The 18,505-nt window shown below is 37.3% G+C and overlaps 1 protein-coding gene across 3 annotated transcripts; it reads right to left on the reverse strand.

Annotated features, from left to right (window-relative positions):
• Positions 1-5,488: 5,488 nt before the first annotated feature.
• On the reverse strand, positions 5,489-18,437 carry LOC139145354 (kinesin-like protein KIF22). 3 transcript variants are annotated; one of them, XM_070716465.1, is made up of 16 exons: positions 18,302-18,437; positions 16,972-17,148; positions 16,377-16,496; positions 15,734-15,896; positions 15,365-15,510; positions 14,845-14,908; positions 14,531-14,640; positions 14,326-14,401; positions 13,962-14,006; positions 13,363-13,676; positions 12,580-12,911; positions 10,903-10,994; positions 10,091-10,172; positions 9,720-9,844; positions 9,178-9,237; positions 6,600-6,715 (listed from the first exon to the last, which is right to left on the reverse strand). In XM_070716465.1, exons 2-16 carry the CDS (start codon positions 17,127-17,129, stop codon positions 6,683-6,685), a joined length of 1,920 nt encoding a protein of 639 aa, XP_070572566.1. In that variant the 5' UTR covers positions 17,130-17,148; positions 18,302-18,437; the 3' UTR covers positions 6,600-6,682. The 3 variants fall into 3 exon arrangements, with proteins under 3 accessions (XP_070572565.1, XP_070572564.1, XP_070572566.1); XM_070716464.1 differs by lacking the exons at positions 16,972-17,148; positions 18,302-18,437 and having other exon boundaries at positions 5,489-6,715; positions 15,734-15,888; positions 16,370-16,496; XM_070716463.1 differs by lacking the exons at positions 16,377-16,496; positions 16,972-17,148; positions 18,302-18,437 and having other exon boundaries at positions 5,489-6,715; positions 10,091-10,168; positions 10,902-10,994; positions 15,734-15,937.
• Positions 18,438-18,505: the final 68 nt, after the last annotated feature.

The following is an 18,505-nucleotide window of genomic DNA, read 5'->3' on the forward strand; positions in this document are numbered from 1 at the left end:
TATTTCTACCTGTAATCGCTGTTCTTCTAATCGCAATTCTTTTTCTCTCTGTCTTTCTTCCATTTCTAATCTTTCCTGCCTTTCTTTTTCTTTCTGTCTTTCTTCCATTTGCAATTCTTTTTCTTTCATTTCCTTTTCTAATTCCAATTTCTTAAGCTCCAAATCTGCCTGTCTCTCTTTTTCCATTTGTAATTCTTTCTCTCTCATTTGTAATTCTAGTTTCTTGATCTCCAAATTTGTCTGCATTTCTAATTCTAATTTTCTGAGTTCAGAGGTAGACTCGGGCTCATAATCTTTCAGGGTGGATTCCTCAAATTGGCCTAAATCAACTAGATGTTTGGCAATACGGTACTGTATTTCCCTCTTGCGCATAGATCTTTGACTTCTACTTTAAGGAAATTGGCCAGTGTTATGAGGTTGTCTTTTCTGAGGGAATTAAATGTGTCCTGATCAAGGTCATCCATAAATTCGTCTGGTTTAAATTCCGCCATGATTGGATTTGGCTGAGTTCACAGTGTACAGTAGTTTTGAAAAGGCTGGCAAAATGTTGTCAAACGGCTCAAAATATTCGTCTCCCGGACGAGCCCCCAATTTTGTTACGTGCAGAGGATACGAAACAAAAGGTGTGAACTCAGCAGTTAACGTTTAAACAAAATTTATTACGAAAATAAAACTAATTGCTAAGTTAAGGATAGGATACAAGCTTTAAAGTGTACAGACTACTTATCTCAGCTGGGACGGCAAAGCTCCAGTCTCAGAGTTGTAACAGTCAGTCGGATGAATGAACAGTCCTTTGGCTTGCAGGCTTGAATGCACAAAGTCCACAGTATAAATCCAGCGTTGACAGTGAAGTCTTGAAAAGTCTTGAGAATGACTACTGCTGGAGTTTAGTAACACACAAGAGACACGATCCCCAAAAGTCTGACTGGAAGCTGTGCACGTCCCTTTTATAAAGGCATATAAGAACAATCTAGAACTTTTATTGACATGCTAATTACTGTTCTAAAATTATCTCTCTTACACAACTAATCAACTTTCCAGAACATTCCAAACATGACTAATTGAATTCAAGGTTGTGAGGTCATTAAGGGCAGTGACCTTGAGAATGTTCTAGACTAATTGAACTCAGGTCATGATGAGTGTGGGGTAAATGACCTACATAACAATGGTTTTTCTCACACGTCTATGGGGGCATAGACGCCAAGCGGAATAGACCGATCACAAGTGACTGTGATCGGATCGGATAGGTGGGGTCGGAGACACGGAGGCCGTAAGCGAAGTATAGGGTTTGGGCAACCATCCTACATGCCTGTGTCCCTGTAAAACGGCTCTCAACATAACAGACAGACTTCGAAAGAAATTCAAAAGGAAGTACTCTTTTGCTGGCCAGTATAATAATTTTCAAGTGACTTGATAACGAGCACGATAATGTTGGCATTGAATGGATTTTTGCTATCGTCGCCCGGTAGATGCCGGCTTTTGTTTTGAAACCTTGTTAGCTGTTTGACCTAAGTTTCACGTAAGGAAACGAGCACAGTACAATGGGGGTGAGGTTATAGACAAAATATTCAGGTTGAGTATACAAAAGTCGAGATGCAAAGGGTTTACAAATTACAGGTTAGTTGATTCCAAACCCAAAAGAGGTTGAATTGCTGAATGTCTGAAGCCACACTACCTCAACCCAGCATGGATGTTTCGAAATTTAAAATTTTCAAGTTTGCTTACTCGTATTTTTTTTCATCCAAGCTTGAAAAAACGAAATAAAATACACGCAGGGAAAGATGAATGAGTATAAAGCAGATGTGTTCCATGGTACTGGGCGGTTATAGTTTAGGCGTATACATATAATGAATGTCTTATTCTACACTACTCATTACATGTAAACACAATGAATTCTGACTGCATCAAAGCTTGTTAAATATTACTTTTATAATAAGCTCCAGTTATAGCATATGTTTGGATGTTTGCATCTCATTGAAATATCATCGTACACGCAATATTCAAAGCAGTCATCACCGTAGTTGCCAGAGTTTCTCAAAACAACTGACTGAGATTGCCTTGTACAGTTGTTTCAAATAATGAAAGATGGCCTAGAATTTATCCTGACCCTGGGTTTTTATGGTCTTTGATAAATTCTTGACTTTTATCATAAGATGCATATTAGGTTTGAACTATATCAAAAGAATCACAGCGGCGTCATACACAACATACGGTGAATGGTAACCATGTGGACTATTCGAGATTGTAACACAGGGAACCCAGAAATATGCAGCTGGTTGTTGTTGTTGTTTTTTATTATTGTTTATGATTATATAAGTCGTGTTGTTGATGTCGACGAATAAAATTCAAGGAACATAACTATTCTGTTGTTTCAAACATAATGTAGATGTTATATGAGACACTACAAGGACGCTATCATTGTTTGATCCAAGGCAACTCTCTCCCTGTGTAATTACAGGCGCCGGCAGAGAGTGTACGTTGGGAGAGTTGCATTGGGTCAAATATTTATAGTGTCCTTGTTGTGTTTCTTATGACATCTACATTAAGTTTACACAACAACAACAAAACAGTTTGTTCGTTGAATTTTATTGGTCAACAACAACAACAACAAAACATAAAATAAACAACATACAAACAAGAACAACAAATCAGATTTCTGGGTTCCCTGTGATTGTAGCACAAGAAATGTTCACTTCGCTGTTTCAATTCATCCTATTTTCCCGTGAAAGGGAATAAAGTGGACACATACTGTTATCTGCAAAGTGTACCGTATGTCTATTTTGCCGTCTTCATGGTAGTCATGGAAATACCGTCGAAATTCTTTGATACTGGAAACCTATTTATTGCCATGGTGACTGACGGTGCAAAGTTTCCAGGTAACCGATTAATTTTCGATGTTCCCGAGGTGTCGAGATTGCCTTTTATACCTATTACCAATCGATCACGTGTCGTACTGGATGTCGTCCTTTATCAGACTATTTCATTAGGTGTATCTTTCGTGATGTTAAATGGACAGGGCGTAGATATTTAATGATTATACTCTTTACCAAAATCAAATTGAACTGTGACCTTTATGTGCTGACGATACTAATAAGATACACATACTCCATCCAAACGTTTCTATAGTTTTATTTTTATTGCAAAGAACAAATGATACTCATCTATAGACATTCGTGTTGGATGGATATTGAATGGGAGACCGTCTGGTCTACCGTAAGGCATCCAAATGCACAGTAACAGGGAGGCAACGATCTTGAACACATAATTCAAGCAATAATTAGATTTCCGAGTTCTTTGTCCCCTCCACGATAGATGTTCACAAAATTATGTCATTTTCGCAAATCGTGAAGATAGCCAGTTTATCAGTCGTGTGCGGATAGATGACTGTGGAAAAGACACTTTGATTTTTGCGTTGAGCTCCTTCAACTTACTACCTTTCTACAAGGAAAATGCGCAAATATATACAGTATAGCCAGGTAAATATTCAAGAAGCTGTTTTCATAAGATCAAATAAAAAAAATACATTGCCGGTGACAGAGCGACTTTCTAAAAATTATGCATGATTTGCCAAACTTTGCTGTTTTTGTGTAAGGTCGCACTCCATTAAAATAAAAGATATAAAAAAATCCTGACCGACCCTATTTATCGGAAACGCCATTTTAATATTTGGCCTAATCACCACTGGTACTAATGCCGCGCGGTTCATTTTACCAAAATATTCCTGAAAATTAACTAGAAATAAACACTTCGCACATCTTTCTACCTAGCAGTCAGCGATCACATTCTTGTTCCACTGAGTAAATATTTAAAAAAAAAAATAATATTTAGCCTTAATATCTATCCTATCACACTTGTGCGGTGACAAGTCAGTCGATATGTGATAACTTTGACTGTTCACTTGCCCAAAAGGTCATTTGATTTTACATATTAGTACATGCTGTTTCGCAAAATTGGGCATTGTGAATCGAAACTTAACAGAAAAAATATTCTAGACGAACGTTCAGCGAAGGTTTGTAAGTTTGAGAATAAAATCCGCAGAAATGGCTGAAAGGCTTTCCACGTGACGTGACGATTTTTTTCTGAACCACTGATAAACCATAGATAAAGATTAAAGGTATGGCGACATTTTCCTGTTGGTATTTAGCAATTGTACTATGACAGAGAAATATTCAGTAAGCGTAACATTTCACAGGGATGTGTTGAATAAATTACGCTTCTAGCGCTCTCTTTGCAGAAACACGCTATCAGTACCACATAAAACGCTCCCCGTTCCATACCTTATTCGATACCCACCCCGAGAATAATTGTTAATCATGGGCCTAGCGTCAATTTACGAAACTTCAAAATGAGCAATTATTCGATAAATTTTACACTATATCCACTTGAATACTTATACTGCCAAGTCAGTAAAATGTTATACTGTATTATTCAGCCAAAACCCAGATGTTTTCACCTACTTCTGCTACAGGCCGATATTGGGCTATTATTTTCTCAACAAAATGTATAAGCAACTATGAAATATTAATATTATTATTAAAATCAGTTTGGTACTTGATCAGGGTTTAGCTTCCCTTCTGCTCTACCATACTTAAAGGGAAACAGTCGTCGGAACTGCGCCTGTGCGAGTTTCTTGTTTACGAACCATGTATTTCATGTATGATATCTAGATGCATCTCATCATCATAGCTGCAACATTTAAATTATACGATGTGAATTATGACAGACATGTTTAACTTTTATCAATCACCATCGTACCTTAGATACAATGTTTGCATTGATGGTGTAAGGTCCCATACCACCTTTGAACACAGTTCCGATGACTGCATCCCTTTAAAATTATGAAATGGGTTCAACAGGGTGAATTCCCTGTCGATCTTGTAGTACATGGAAAATCATTGAATGCACACAGATTATGCTTGACACAGCCCTTACGGATGTGTCCATTGAAATGTAGGAGTACATACACACTTTACCTTTTTAGCTTTTGAGGGCCTATTAAATGTGCCGACCTACCGATGTAGAAAACATGCAAAATCATATCGACGTTTTGAACAGTGGAGAACAGTGCCCTAATCGCTGCACACCAGAACTGACAGGGTGTCATCACTTCAACAAAAGAGTACGCTCTTTGTGTGGTATTGTGAAGGACTACAAAAAGTCACTACAACACAATAATTTCATTTGTATTATTTTCACAAGGCATGAAGATGTCAAAATCTTTGTATGAAGCACTACTTTAGCAGCTGTATTTGGAGGTGTACCCAAATATATTTATTTCTCAATTCAAATCTACTCACACATTCCTTGTATATGTATAGTAACACAGACACATCTCTCAGTGAGTATGACAATACTACACGGCTTTAAAGTTTGGAACTAAAATCATGGAAGTATTAGGCAAAGACAGCCACTGAGCCTTTAACTGTGGGAGAGCATATAATATACGAGAGGGCATATAATATTTTTCAAGAAATAAAACAAAAAATGCTTGTGTTCTGAAAAAGGTATTTAATATTTCATAGGTTGAATATACACCTACCACTGAAAATGTGTGAAAAAGCATAAAAGTAACATTTATGAGAAACTAAACTATCAATTTGATAAAACCACATCTTAGCTGGCAAAGGATCAAAGTACATTAAACTACAATCCCTTCTGGGTGGAGGGACTCATGTCATTCAACAGTAATTCTAATCTACAAAGTATGTAGAAACACCCTCTATTAGTTTGTCAACACAGCATGTATATCTACAAAATGCACTGTTATTGTTTACATTTTAATTCTAGTGCGGACCATAATTCACTTGTAAACAATTTCAATGCACTTGACACATATACAGTTTACAAGCTGAATGCTGTGTATCTCAACATGCCTTGGTGAGTAGAACAAGAAACTGCAGTTGACATTAAAAACACAAAGTAGTAAAAAATCATCAAAGGATATAGCCACTGGCCTTTTAATGTACTTTTGTATCCCAGTTTTTTGTTGATTTTTTGTTCATGATCAAACCGTAAAAAATCAAATATTATTTCAATAATACTGTATCTTAATATAACCTAGCATCCTGCTATCATTTCTACATCTTCACAATAAAGTTTTCTCTTTGGGACCTCTGAATTAACTGTTTTGGAATACAGTGATTTATTCTTGCTCAATAAAATTGATTATAATAATGACAAATGTGACAGAAATGATGTTGACAGTTGACAGTGACATACAGATGTAAAAGTCATTAAAAAATACAAATAACAAAAAAATATATATTAAAAGGCGACAGTACAGAATCCTATTTACAAGTTATGCAATGCTTCTTCATACTCTGGTATTTAATTTTACATTGTCACAATGTAAAAGTGATAATACATCTGTAGAGTAACCGGCTAAGGTCAAGGGTTACAAGTACTGATAATGGTAGCATGTACTATCCAGGCATTGCTCTTGGCAGCTTCATTGTGTTCAACAGGGCCACTGTATCACATGAACAGTGAAACAGCCTGTGATGCTTTCACAGAGTTGGTCCAGCGATGAACTCTATGTGTAGCTCCTGAGGTTTGAAGGGATAAAGTTATCCTTTTTTGTTGTCTGTGGACATGACAGAAACTGTAATGTAGTTCCACCGTATGGCAGTGAATGAAACACCTTGTACATCACTGTGATGTTCATGCTGACATCTTTGAAATGTCACTGAAACATCAGCTTGCTCAGAAGGTTATTCTGCAAACAAAACATACATGTTTATATCAATGATTTATTTCACAAACATCTATAACCTGAAATAATACAGCAGATCACAGATTGCAGAGACTAGGAACAAACACATTGTCATTGAAAGTTCAACCATGACAATATGAACTATTTGCATGGGCTTGGAGAAGACAAGGGAATTAATGAGGAAATGCTGTAAGAGATACTTTGAATTGCTCTCTACATAGCTAATGTGCATTACTTCAACGTTACAATATGCCTTGTCCAAATCTGGCAATCTGATTGGCCAAATTAAAGCCCGGGTTTATATTCTGAACAAGAAGACTTGAGCCCTGCATGGTGAATAAAAATAGCGCCAATGGCACTTGATCACAACTGGCACATTGTGAAACTACTCTATCTCTGGGTACACCTGTACATGAAATACTGAATGGGTAGGTGCTGCGGGTTTGGAGTTTGTCAGTAAATGCACACAGAAAACAAAGTCCCGAAGTAGCGAATTCCAGCCATTTTCAAACCACACTGTTTGTCAGTGGGGTAAGCAATATTCGCAAAAAATCACATTTCCAGGCTAATAGACTATGTTTTACGAAATCACACGTCCTTATTACAAAATAAAAAGATCTTTGTCTTTAAATCAATGCGCCAGTAAACAGGTCCAGCAGCTAGTTATGTCATCAAGTCTGTAATGTTAAGGGTCATAACAAATGTGAGAAATCTAAAACATTAAATATGTTGTTTTTTATCAATTTTATTACCAAAAGCGCATGAAAATCTCTGATACTTTGAATCAGCCATCCTGCATATTTGTAACATTCATCAAAACCTCATTTCTGTTCCACAACTCATTAAATAGTCCACAATGCAGGATTGGTGTACATTCCAAAACTACATATATGAAAGACCCCTAAAATCAATTACTTAAAGGGGGTTAGAAATTTCCCAAAACTATCAAAGCGCTGCTCTGTTTGGCTCCATTTTTCGGAATCGGAACCTTGGAATTAGTCTGAATATCTCTACCAAATATCAATGCAGTCTGTTCAGCAGTAATGACCTATGGTCATTATGTTAAAAAATACCGCCAATGGCGCTTGGACATAATGACCGCCTAGTATTATCGGCATTTATCAACAACCACACTCACTGTGAATTAGACAGACCACGAAGTCAATGAGCAACATATAGCTGAAAGACTATTTTTCACATTGCGATTTTAAGCTCATTTTCATGAGAAAAGAGACATGTATATGTATATGGAGAAAAAGCAGAAGACATATTTGTAAATTGTTTGTTAAGTGACAATCATATATGCATCTCTTGAAATTTTGTGGTTATAAGGTATAACAGTAGTGTAAGAATAATGAGGTATGAATAAGTTAGTAAAGCTAAGTTGACAGTAATTAAGATTACAAAATTATACACTAAGCTGGGGAAATCTGATTGAAATAAATGTTGAAAAGTAGCAAAGTCATGGTCATCTTTTGTCTAATACCTTGTGTAAGTTCATGAACTTTACATAAATCTTGCTATAGATTTGTTGCTAATGGGCAATAATGCAATGTTGACATGACAAGTTTAAATTGTAATATACTTCTATTTAAAGGAGAGAAACTTCTCAAATAATTTTTTTCCCTGTAATTTGCTGTGAGAACACATGGACAAATACTCAGGACTCTATGCTGGTGCTACCTTGATAACTAACCTACAACTTGTAACATCATTGTCTAACCTGTTCACCCCAATTTCCTGTAGACAGGTCTCTCCATTGATAACAATGGGTTTGGGCCATACCATTGTAGTGAAAGACTGTAACATGTGACGTTGTGGATACTTAATCTCTGGAATGTCAAAGTCTGCATATTGACTCAAGGATGTTTACTTAACAAATGCCTAGGGTCATCTCAAAAGTGAGAATCTAAACTATGAAATATGTTTTTTTTAATGCTTTTGATGCCCAAAAGACCATAGAAATCTCTTATACTTCGAATCAGCCATCCTGCATATTTCTAACATTCATCAAAACCTCATTTCTGTTCAACAACTCATAAAACAGTCCACAATGCAGGATTGGTGTACATTCCAAAACTACATATATGAAAGACCCCTAAAATCAATTAGATAAAAAGGGGGGTTAGAAATTTCCCAAAACTATCTAACCGGCGCTCCGTTTGGCTCCATTTTTCCGACTTGGAACCTTGGAACCAGTCTATGTATCGGTATCAAATATCAACGCAGTCCGTTCAGCAGTTTTTGACTTTTTGTTGTTTACGGAAATGGACGACATCAAACACCGGTTGAAACCACCTCTATATCACAACTTCCAGTTGTGATAATTAAAAAACTGTGCTTTGTATTTCAAGATACTGTTGAGAAAGAAATGTAGTTGTTTTCTTGAACAAAAATGACTGAAATATAATCAAAAGTTGCTGCTATTTTCCCTCTCAGTGCACTGCGAGATCACTAACACATACCTTTACAATTGATTCCACTGTTTTCTTTGTTAAACCATGAACTCTTTGCAAGTCTTCCACCTGTGTGCAGTGTTAATACATGAGTGAAAACATTAAATACATGGAATTTTTCACTTCAAAATCATCACAAAATGGTCAGACATTATGTATGTCTTCTGACTGAGACAATTCTTTGACATTTTTATGATTGCAAACCGAAATTGGTTGGATCAAACAGCCATGCACATCACAGATGGGGACAGAAAGATTTGCAGTATTACTGAGATTGAGGTTGCAGTTGACTGAGATACAAAGCTGCCTTTTATAGTTCAAGCAATATCATATACAATGTTGGAATGAGCTGAAAGATGGGAGCTTAATCCTACTCAGTGATCTATCTTTCTGGTCACCTGAAGGAAAAGCAATGGAATTATCATCATCATGTTCTCATTCATTGTCAATGGATCACACAGACTACAAAAACCACCACTCACGTAAAAACTCTACTACCAAACAATGCAAACAACATCCAACACTGATAAATTCTCTGATTTCATACTCACCTTGGAAAATGTTCCATGTGTTTCCCTCCACCCATGGATGAGGTTTGCCCTCTTTTCTCCGATGCTTTGTAATGACTTCAGCTGTTTGACTGTGCCAGTGTTCAGGATGTGAAGAATCTCAGAATCTGTGAATAATTATGCGTTTGAAGGTACACAAATGTTTATATTTATTGGATTCTAATTCTTTGCTGGGACAGTTGATTTCACATTGGCTGTACCTTACAAAAATGACACACTTCATGACAATCTTGTTATGAACATTTTTGAAAAGAGTTAAAATGTACAGCTAGTATGGACATTCTTGAAAAGAGTTGAAGTCAAAAAGCAGTTGTGTTAAAGTACCCTGTAATGATTTACATGGACAAACTTACTGTGTTTGTCTTGCAGTTCACGATTCAACTTGACTGCCCAACCTTTCTGTTGTCCAGGATCTGTCACATTCTCCTTACCGTGCTGCAGACAATGTCAGCAATGAACCACAATGAAAGATGAAGAAAGGACACAAATAAAAAATTCAGTGGGGTGGGTTTCCTTGACAAATTGCATCAATACCAAAATACAAATGAAGCTGACCAAGAAATTACCCTGTTTTACAGACTGTTTGAAATCTATAATCATCGTCTTGTTATGTACCCATCCAATTCTCCACCAGGGGAGTGCAGGCTTAACAGGGGAATTTGACATTTCTTTCAAAGCCTTGTCTAATCCCCCCCCCCACCCCCCCGCAACAAAAGTATGTTGAATACCCAATGTTGGGGGAAAATAGAGACGACATATCAATAATTTAGGACTTGATATCAGTCCAAAATCTACACTCAGTGCACAAAGCCAGTCTTCCTCTGTGTTGCCATCATACAAACATGTGACATGATAATAGTCATGCCAGCCATAATTCACGACCTATGTTTCAATTTCATTATCCTTACAACACATTTGGCAAACTATGAATGATGCTCTTCTGCCCCATTTTTTTCAAATTATCCCTGCCGGATGTATAGGGGCAATCAAATTCCCCTGTCCTGAGATACAATTTGCGAACACCCTCTCCCCCATGATGATAGGTGCAGTACAGACACCTTATTCTGAAGACATGGTTTGGTTTTTTGCTCACTAACAGATGCTTATTTTTAATGTTAAGTGTACTATGTATTGTTGTTTCATGAAGTAATGCAACTGCACAAACCTGGCTGTCTGTGTGGACAATCTTCACAAATTGTAGGTCAGGTGACTGTGTGTTGACATTTTGTAAGGCCTTCTTTGTCTTCACAGGTTGCCCTAAGAGATAATGGTTATATTGTGATGTGTCACTCCTGTGATACAAATTAAAGTGGCACTCCCATTTGGTAACATTTTTAAAGCACATTTTTTTAATGCCAACGGTCAATATTTGACGTGGTGACTGCACGCGGATCGCGAGATATCGATAAAAACATGTCTTCAAAAAAGTAAAAGTTTGAATTCTGGTGGCCCACTTAAATTCAGCTTCCGAACATCGAACGTTCGGCACTGGGGCCATTGCCAACTAAGCTATGGAGTACGAGTCTACGCTAACGCTGCTGTACGCCACAGTACTACCCGCATCGGTGATCGGTCATGCCCCGTGGGAGAAAGCTGAGTCTTACTGACTTGGCGTAAAAACAAAAAACAGTTTTTGCTGATTCCACCAGAGTTCGCATAGGTGATTAGCACAATTACGTGCGCTTGATACATAGTGGCAGCCGCGTGGTATGCATAGACGCATACCACGCGTGCGGCGTACTGTGTGGCAGACGACAAAATGTAGTCATCGGAGGCGGCTTATATTTGACATGTAAAAACTAATGTTTATGTGGTATTGGTTTAAAATATGATGCAACTGATTTAGAATAATGAAAACTACAAAAAACTAAGGATAAGTTTTCAAAAACTTACCTGAGGTAAAGGCATAATGCTGTATATAAAGTCTTTGCAGTGGGAAGTAAATTTATTGTGTCGTTCGGACTTATTGTAGACTCCCTAGAATATCGTCAATTAGCAGAACAACAAACCTTCGGGGGATTTCCGGTCAAAATCAGGAACGATCGTAAAACTTCGGGATGTGAAAAATACGCTCGGGAAATGACATGTTTTTATCTATATCTCGCGATCCGCGCGCTGTTGCCACATCAAATATCGACCGTTGGCATTGAAAAAATATGTTTTTAAAATGTTACTAAGTGGGAGTGCCTCTTTAATATTGTACAGCTACATCATAACATGTGCCACACTGTCGTAGTGTGGTTTTGTACATTCATTGATGTTAAGGTCGTACACATCTTGAAAGTGAAAGACTTAAATTTCTGCTCAAACTTTCTCCAAAGCATTCTCTTACCAAATCAAGGCTGAAAATTAGGGGCTACCATGCAAAGTTTGGTACAACAGAAACTTGCACATATTTGAAATTCAAAATGGCTTTTATCCCTGTGTTCACTCTACGGGAAAACATAACTGTTGATAAACTAAGACCTCATTAAATATGCAAATAAGCATATAATTATCATGTCACAAACTTTAAACTTCTTGCATAACTAGGCATTTGTATGACCAACATATCCCAGAGGTTAGAGGAAACTTGATGCGTTAAATTTCAATGTATGATATAATATACAAAAATTTATCAAATATGCAAGTGAACTTCAAATGTGAACGCCAAACTCACCAAACTTTTATTGTAGTTAGACTCTAGAGTTAGGACTTGAACATCTGTCTACAGACATAAGAACGGATGGATTGACAGAAATAACACACGCAGAAATTGTGGCGACATTGGACACTGTTTGAGCCTCTGGCCGATGGTATTCAAAAATACCATGGAGAGCATGTAGAGAGTGAACAAACTTACCTGATCCATCAGCACTGTTTGACTTGTCAACTAACTTGGCAGCACTCTTCTTTTTCACCAAGGGTATTTTCTGAAATAAGCAATCACTTGTGCTGTTTTGTTCATTCTGCAGTTCAGATAGTCTCTGCTCTTTCAGCTTTTGGTTCTGTTCCTGCAGCAGCTTCAGTTGCTGTCGGCTCTCTTCGAGCTGTCTAAGCAAGTCTTCCTGCTCTGTTTGTTCTGGTATTCTTTCCTCCACTGGCGGTCTCATCTGGCTCAGGATGCTCTGCTCAAGAATCTCCAGTCTGGTGACCACGCTTTCAGCAAAGTTGGCCTGCCTTCTGAGGAATGGGCTGTCCAGGAACAGAGTTCATGAAAATAAATATGTTTCACCTGACAAATCAACATTTCATCCGTATTTTCCCTTCACACAGATTTGATCATAACAGGTACAGTAACCATAGCTTGTTTCAATTCTTAATTCATAATGACAACATATCAGTCCACAGTGCCCTTATCAGTGATGTTTATCCCTATTTTCTCTCATGTACTATAATGTCATTTAAAATAAAAATTTTATGGTGCTTTTCTATGGTCTTACAACTGTAGTATCTTTTAAGAGTCCCAACAAACTGTTGAGAAAATAAGAGATCATAAGGAGAGATATATTCAAGCTTTTCAAATCTCACATTTAGTTGCATTACCTGGTTAGCGATTCTGTTGATTTAAAATCTATTAGATAGGCTAAAGAACAACAAAATGGTAAAATGAAATCTAGTGAATATGAATGCATTTATAGAATACCTAAGGAAAGGCTGCAAGGAATTCTTTGGCTTGGCTGAGTCCTTTCTGACAGTCACAAATGGAGTATTAGTCAGTAACATATCTGGAGTTCTTCGTGGTATCTTTGGTGGTGTTTTCAATGTGTAACTCTCTTCAGATGATTTTCTTTTTGAGGCTCTTTTGGGTTTTTCTGTGGATTCTCTGGTGAATGGTTTGTTGATGATGTGTCTGGACTTGGCTGCAAAGTTCAGTGTACTGTAGGTGTCACTGTAGTGTTTCTCTTCTGGAGCTATGTTGGTTATCATGCAGGCGTGTGCAGTGCCTCCCAGTGAATCCTATCAACAGAGAATGGAGAGAGATACAAACTTGTTTGAGGTCACAATATCCTCGGTGTGGTGCAGTGACTGCGCTTTATCAGAACCTTTTTTTGACAATTGACAATATTTGCATTGTTGAAGAACATACTTTAAATTTCAACTTCTTATGGTACAATAATAGTGGTAAAGTGTCACACTGGAAAAATGAAATCTGTTATGTGATAAATGTGCACAAGCATTTTAGTGGGAAGAATGATATCAAGAAACATGATGAGGAATTCTGTCGACAATCTGTAACCTTACCTGGAGAAGTCTTGTTAGCTTACTGTCTCTGTATGGAATTCTAGGCTGAAGATATGAAGAATAATGGATTCAAAGTGTAACTCAACAAATCAATAGGATGGTCACATGGGATGGTTATATGCACTGTGCATTATCGTTCCAAACTTTTCACCTACTACATGTATGTACCTTATCATAAGACAGGGCACTGTGCAGTCCTCACAAATCACTATGTGATGGTTATGATGATGACAGATGATGACTCTAGTCTCAAAATTCCCAGAAAGTTACGATGAAATTGTACACTGGGAGTGCATTTCTACATGTCAACAATGAGAAACATTCAACTGCAAATTCTGATTATAAGCTGCATCAGTATCCTTACCAGCCCTTGATTGAGAGCGTCAACAACTTGGCCAAGAGAAAACAATGACACGTTTATAGCTCCACTCTCTTTCAGTCTGAAATATACAATGATGTAAACATAACTTAATATTGGATTTTAGAATAGATATGCTACAGGAAGAGATAAGCAGCTAAAGTAATATTTCAGGCTAGCTTGTATGCATTTACGGCTGGTTGAAATTTACCTGATGCCATGGTTACCAGTTCTTCTGTTGTCTTCACTTCCTGCCAAGTCTATCAGAAATAGTTTGCCGGTAAGCTTCTTGAAAGGTGCAACCTGCTGGACTCTCACAATCTGTAAAAAAAAAATATACATTTACATGTTTTTCAACTTAACTGGACAGACTCTGCAAACCATTCAGACTATACTTGCTCCATTAAGTTTTTGTTCTATACTGCTACAATAAAAAAGCATAAAGATGACTTACGAAATTCTCTAGCTTTCAGAGAATGAAACATGCACCATTGGTCTGTGACATTGATGGAAACATTATTTTACCTTCAAGAGCAGAATAGCGTGACTTCTACTTGACCTGCTGTTCAACTTTGTTGATGCTGTTGTCCTGTAATGAAAACAATGTATATACAATCGTCATAGCGACTATGGAAAAGGTTCAGTTCACTAGGAAAACCGTATCACTCCTCTAGCTTGGAAAGATATCACTCAGACTCGTCTCCTGTGTTGTGAAAAATCTTACAGTATAAGAGGATGATAGTGAATAAGGGCGCCCACTTAGCATAATATATCAGGTTAGCAATGAGTTATGAATTTTAGAGACATGCTACCAGTAGTTCAATTTAACATTCCATGTCTAAGGGGGTATGTTTGTATTCATTCACCATTAAAAGAACCCTTAGACAAGCATTGATTTGTACCATCAGGAGGTTATGGACCAATGTTCTACAGGTCATCTTGTGACCTCAGATCTGCCATCAAGTAATTGAAATCCAAATTCAGAGAAAACTGTCACATAAATGAGTACTTGAAAAATACTGGATTTCCACGCAGCGTGACTTGCCTCTTATGACTTGCTGGAATGAAGAGCTTCTGGAATTGTTCAAAACTAGTAATTTCTTTCTCTGCTAACCCTGGGATGAAAATGTTCCTCTCTCTGTCTTCTCTGATCAAAAGATCATGATTCTTAGGTTCCAATAAATCATAGACCTGCTCAAGAAAACAAGTTTGGAGAATTTTTTATTCATTGTCTTCAAGACATTTTTGATGAAATAAGTGTAAACTGATTCAACAGAGTTATGACTCACTCTGGAAGAAATGATAGAAGGTGACAAATGACCTTTACAAAAAAGCTTACAGAAATTGTAACATGCAAAAACACTGCTCATAGAACATAGTTATCTGTCAGAGTTGCATTTCAACATTGTTTTACCTTCTCTTGATATATCTCGAGGTAGGAAAAGTTCACTGTGTAATTCCACTCATCAGTGGATGACTGCTCTGCATTGATTATTGACAACAATTTGTTCACGCTTCTTGGAATGATCCCAACATCAGATGCACAGCCTATCATGGTGAAGGTCTTTCCTGCAAAGAATTTGCAAACAGGTCTGATGATCATACTACAGAACTTAGAAGATTCAAATGGGACAGGAATAGGTTTTTGAGCATTTTGTTGGTAACTTAAGGTAGACTAATTATGAAGATACAGCATGACACTCTACGGATTACAGATGAATGACACCTTGGTCTGGTAAGTGCAGTGCAATAGAGATTACCTTGCCCAATTGCACAGGATTGCTTGTGTAGCTGTCAGTTACAAAAAGATAAAATTGTGATGTTGCTAACAAAATTTCTTATCTGTAGGGAAAGGAATTATGCAATCAACAGAAAATATTCATACACACAGGGTTCAATCAGTCAAATTAACAAACATTTGAAAGACATTCACAAATGGGTCAAGTGCCACTCAAACTTGTATGTTACTATTATGTCTCAATATCTATGTATGAGTCAATCTTGTAACTACGAAACTCAGATGTTTAACAATAGTATGATTTAAGTTTACCTGCACGGTGGGACCGTATGCAAATACACTTGCATTTTGTCCATTCAAAGTGTGTTTCAGAAGTGGTTCAACTGAATCTTGATAAATATCCTCTTGGGATGACCTTTCACTGTAAAAGGCATCAAAACTGCAAAGGACAAGGATGGATGTCTACATAGAATATCTCATAGATTATGTAAAACAACCATTATCATAGTGTAGAGACAACTTATACAATGTAGCAAAAGTAATATTTTACATTTCAGGATTATAATGGATCCATTGATTAAATTAAGAAAAATATTTTAGAACTTTTTTAACTTGCTGAAAGTAACTTCACTTGTCTTATAGCTCATGCTGTTCAAACTTTTGAACGTTTGTGATGACTTCTGACAAGCTCCAAAAAATATTTTTATGTTTCTGGATCATTCACTTGCATTTTAAACTTCCTGGTGCACTTTCCTGGCATGTCTTTCTCTACAAGATGTCATCAGAAATTCTGTACAAATATCTCCATTGTGCTTCAAGACTTTGATGGGCAGAGAACATCTCACATCTCAACTGGGGTTGTTCTACTCCTACTTCACAAAATCATGAGGCTAGAGAAAACAGGTAATGCATACTTATATTTGATTGTCTCCTGATCATTTCTCCAGTTGAAGATTTCTAAATGTTTCTCATCAATTCCCCTGACACAGGGTTCTTTGCATCTTTCCTTTTCATCAAGGACTGGACGCAATCGCACAACTACCCTCACTCGACAGCCAGCTTTTTTACTCATTGTGGAGTCAGGGTTGCATCTACGCAAATCAACAGAATAAAACAAAAGTGAACAACAATAAAAGACAGGTTGATGAATAATGAAATATTAAAATCCATATTTTCAGGCAAAGTACAATAATTTCTGACGACTATGTTTGCAATTGTCATTATATGTTGATGAATGGTGGTTCTGCGATGTTACTGAAAGCGTTGCAGAAGTACTTTTGTCAGCGAGCTTGCAAAAGAGATTTCACGCTAAAGTTGACTCATCATTTGCAATGTCCCAGTTTTCAAAAAAAAAGTAAGAAACTTTGATCAGTGTTACTGTTTACCATGTACAGGTCTCTGTTCATGATGTGTGTTATCAAATTCAATAGACTACTCTCTAAATTCAGTCTCCTGCAAACTGTTTTCATGTACGAAGCCATTCAATTTTGTGTAAGATAAAGTACACTCAGGACACAGGCTCTTGAAACATTGCCAACATAAGCTATCTGAGGCAAGGCCTAGCGTTTAAGCATACTGGCACTACATGTATAGCCTAGATCGGTGGGTTTTAGTATCACTGAGCTACTCATGATGCCAATACACACTAAACGCTAGGCCTTGCCTCGGATAGCTTATCTAGCCAATGTTTCGAGAGCCTGTGAAACAGAATGGGTTCTGAACACATGAAACCATAGACACTCAAGGGTCTGAAGAAATATATACTCATGGATAATGGAAGTGAATTTTACCTCCATGATATCGTAAGGTATTTTACATAACAATAGTAGACATTGAATGGTGAAAAAAAAGCAAGATTCTAGATCTCAATAAATACTAGTAATAACTTAATCGATTTAAACTACGGGTTACTGCTAGTGCTACGTGATACTGCGAAAATTGTTGTCCATGACCTTGACGAGTTGCAGTTTCATGTAACTGAAACTGCATTTGCAGATCTGTTTCTGTAAATTTCCCAGCATATATCCGCATTGAGGTTGATTGGCGAAATTCTTTCATGTCCTTCATTAACGTCATACAATTAAAACTGCAACAGATCATAGATCAACACTAACACTGTAACAGCGTCATCGCTCAGTCAACACACGGACTCGATAGAGTCCATGGTCAAAACAGCCCGGGGCCGTCGCGGTCCCGATCGAAGTGCTAGTCTTTCGTCGGCCATCGGGGCGATTTCTTTCTTACCTTGTAAAAGTCTCGGTATTCTTACGTACTGTTTCACGTAACCATAAAAAATTAGAGTGAAGATATCCTTACGAATGACGAAAGCCCAGGTTCGCTGTAGCAAAGGTGTGTAAACTTTGTATTTGGTGACTGCGACAATGAACCAATCAGAGATGAGACAGCTTGTCTCGCGAGAAACAACGAGAAGTTAAACCCCATTTGATT

Source organism: Ptychodera flava, chromosome 12, assembly GCF_041260155.1.
Source record: "Ptychodera flava strain L36383 chromosome 12, AS_Pfla_20210202, whole genome shotgun sequence".
Lineage (NCBI taxonomy): Eukaryota > Metazoa > Hemichordata > Enteropneusta > Ptychoderidae > Ptychodera > Ptychodera flava.

Excerpts from the sequence above, each read along its gene's own strand:
- LOC139145354 (XM_070716465.1), bottom strand. The coding sequence starts at position 17,129 with ATGAGTAAAAAAGCTGGCTGTCGAGTGAGGGTAGTTGTGCGATTGCGT. Across the intron at positions 15,897-16,376 it reads GTATTTGCATACGGTCCCAC|CTTTGCAGGAAAGACCTTCA; the intron begins CGTGCAGGTAAA and ends TGTTTGCAAATT. Across the intron at positions 12,912-13,362 it reads TCCTTGCAGCCTTTCCTTAG|CCCATTCCTCAGAAGGCAGG; the intron begins GTATTCTATAAA and ends GTTCCTGGACAG.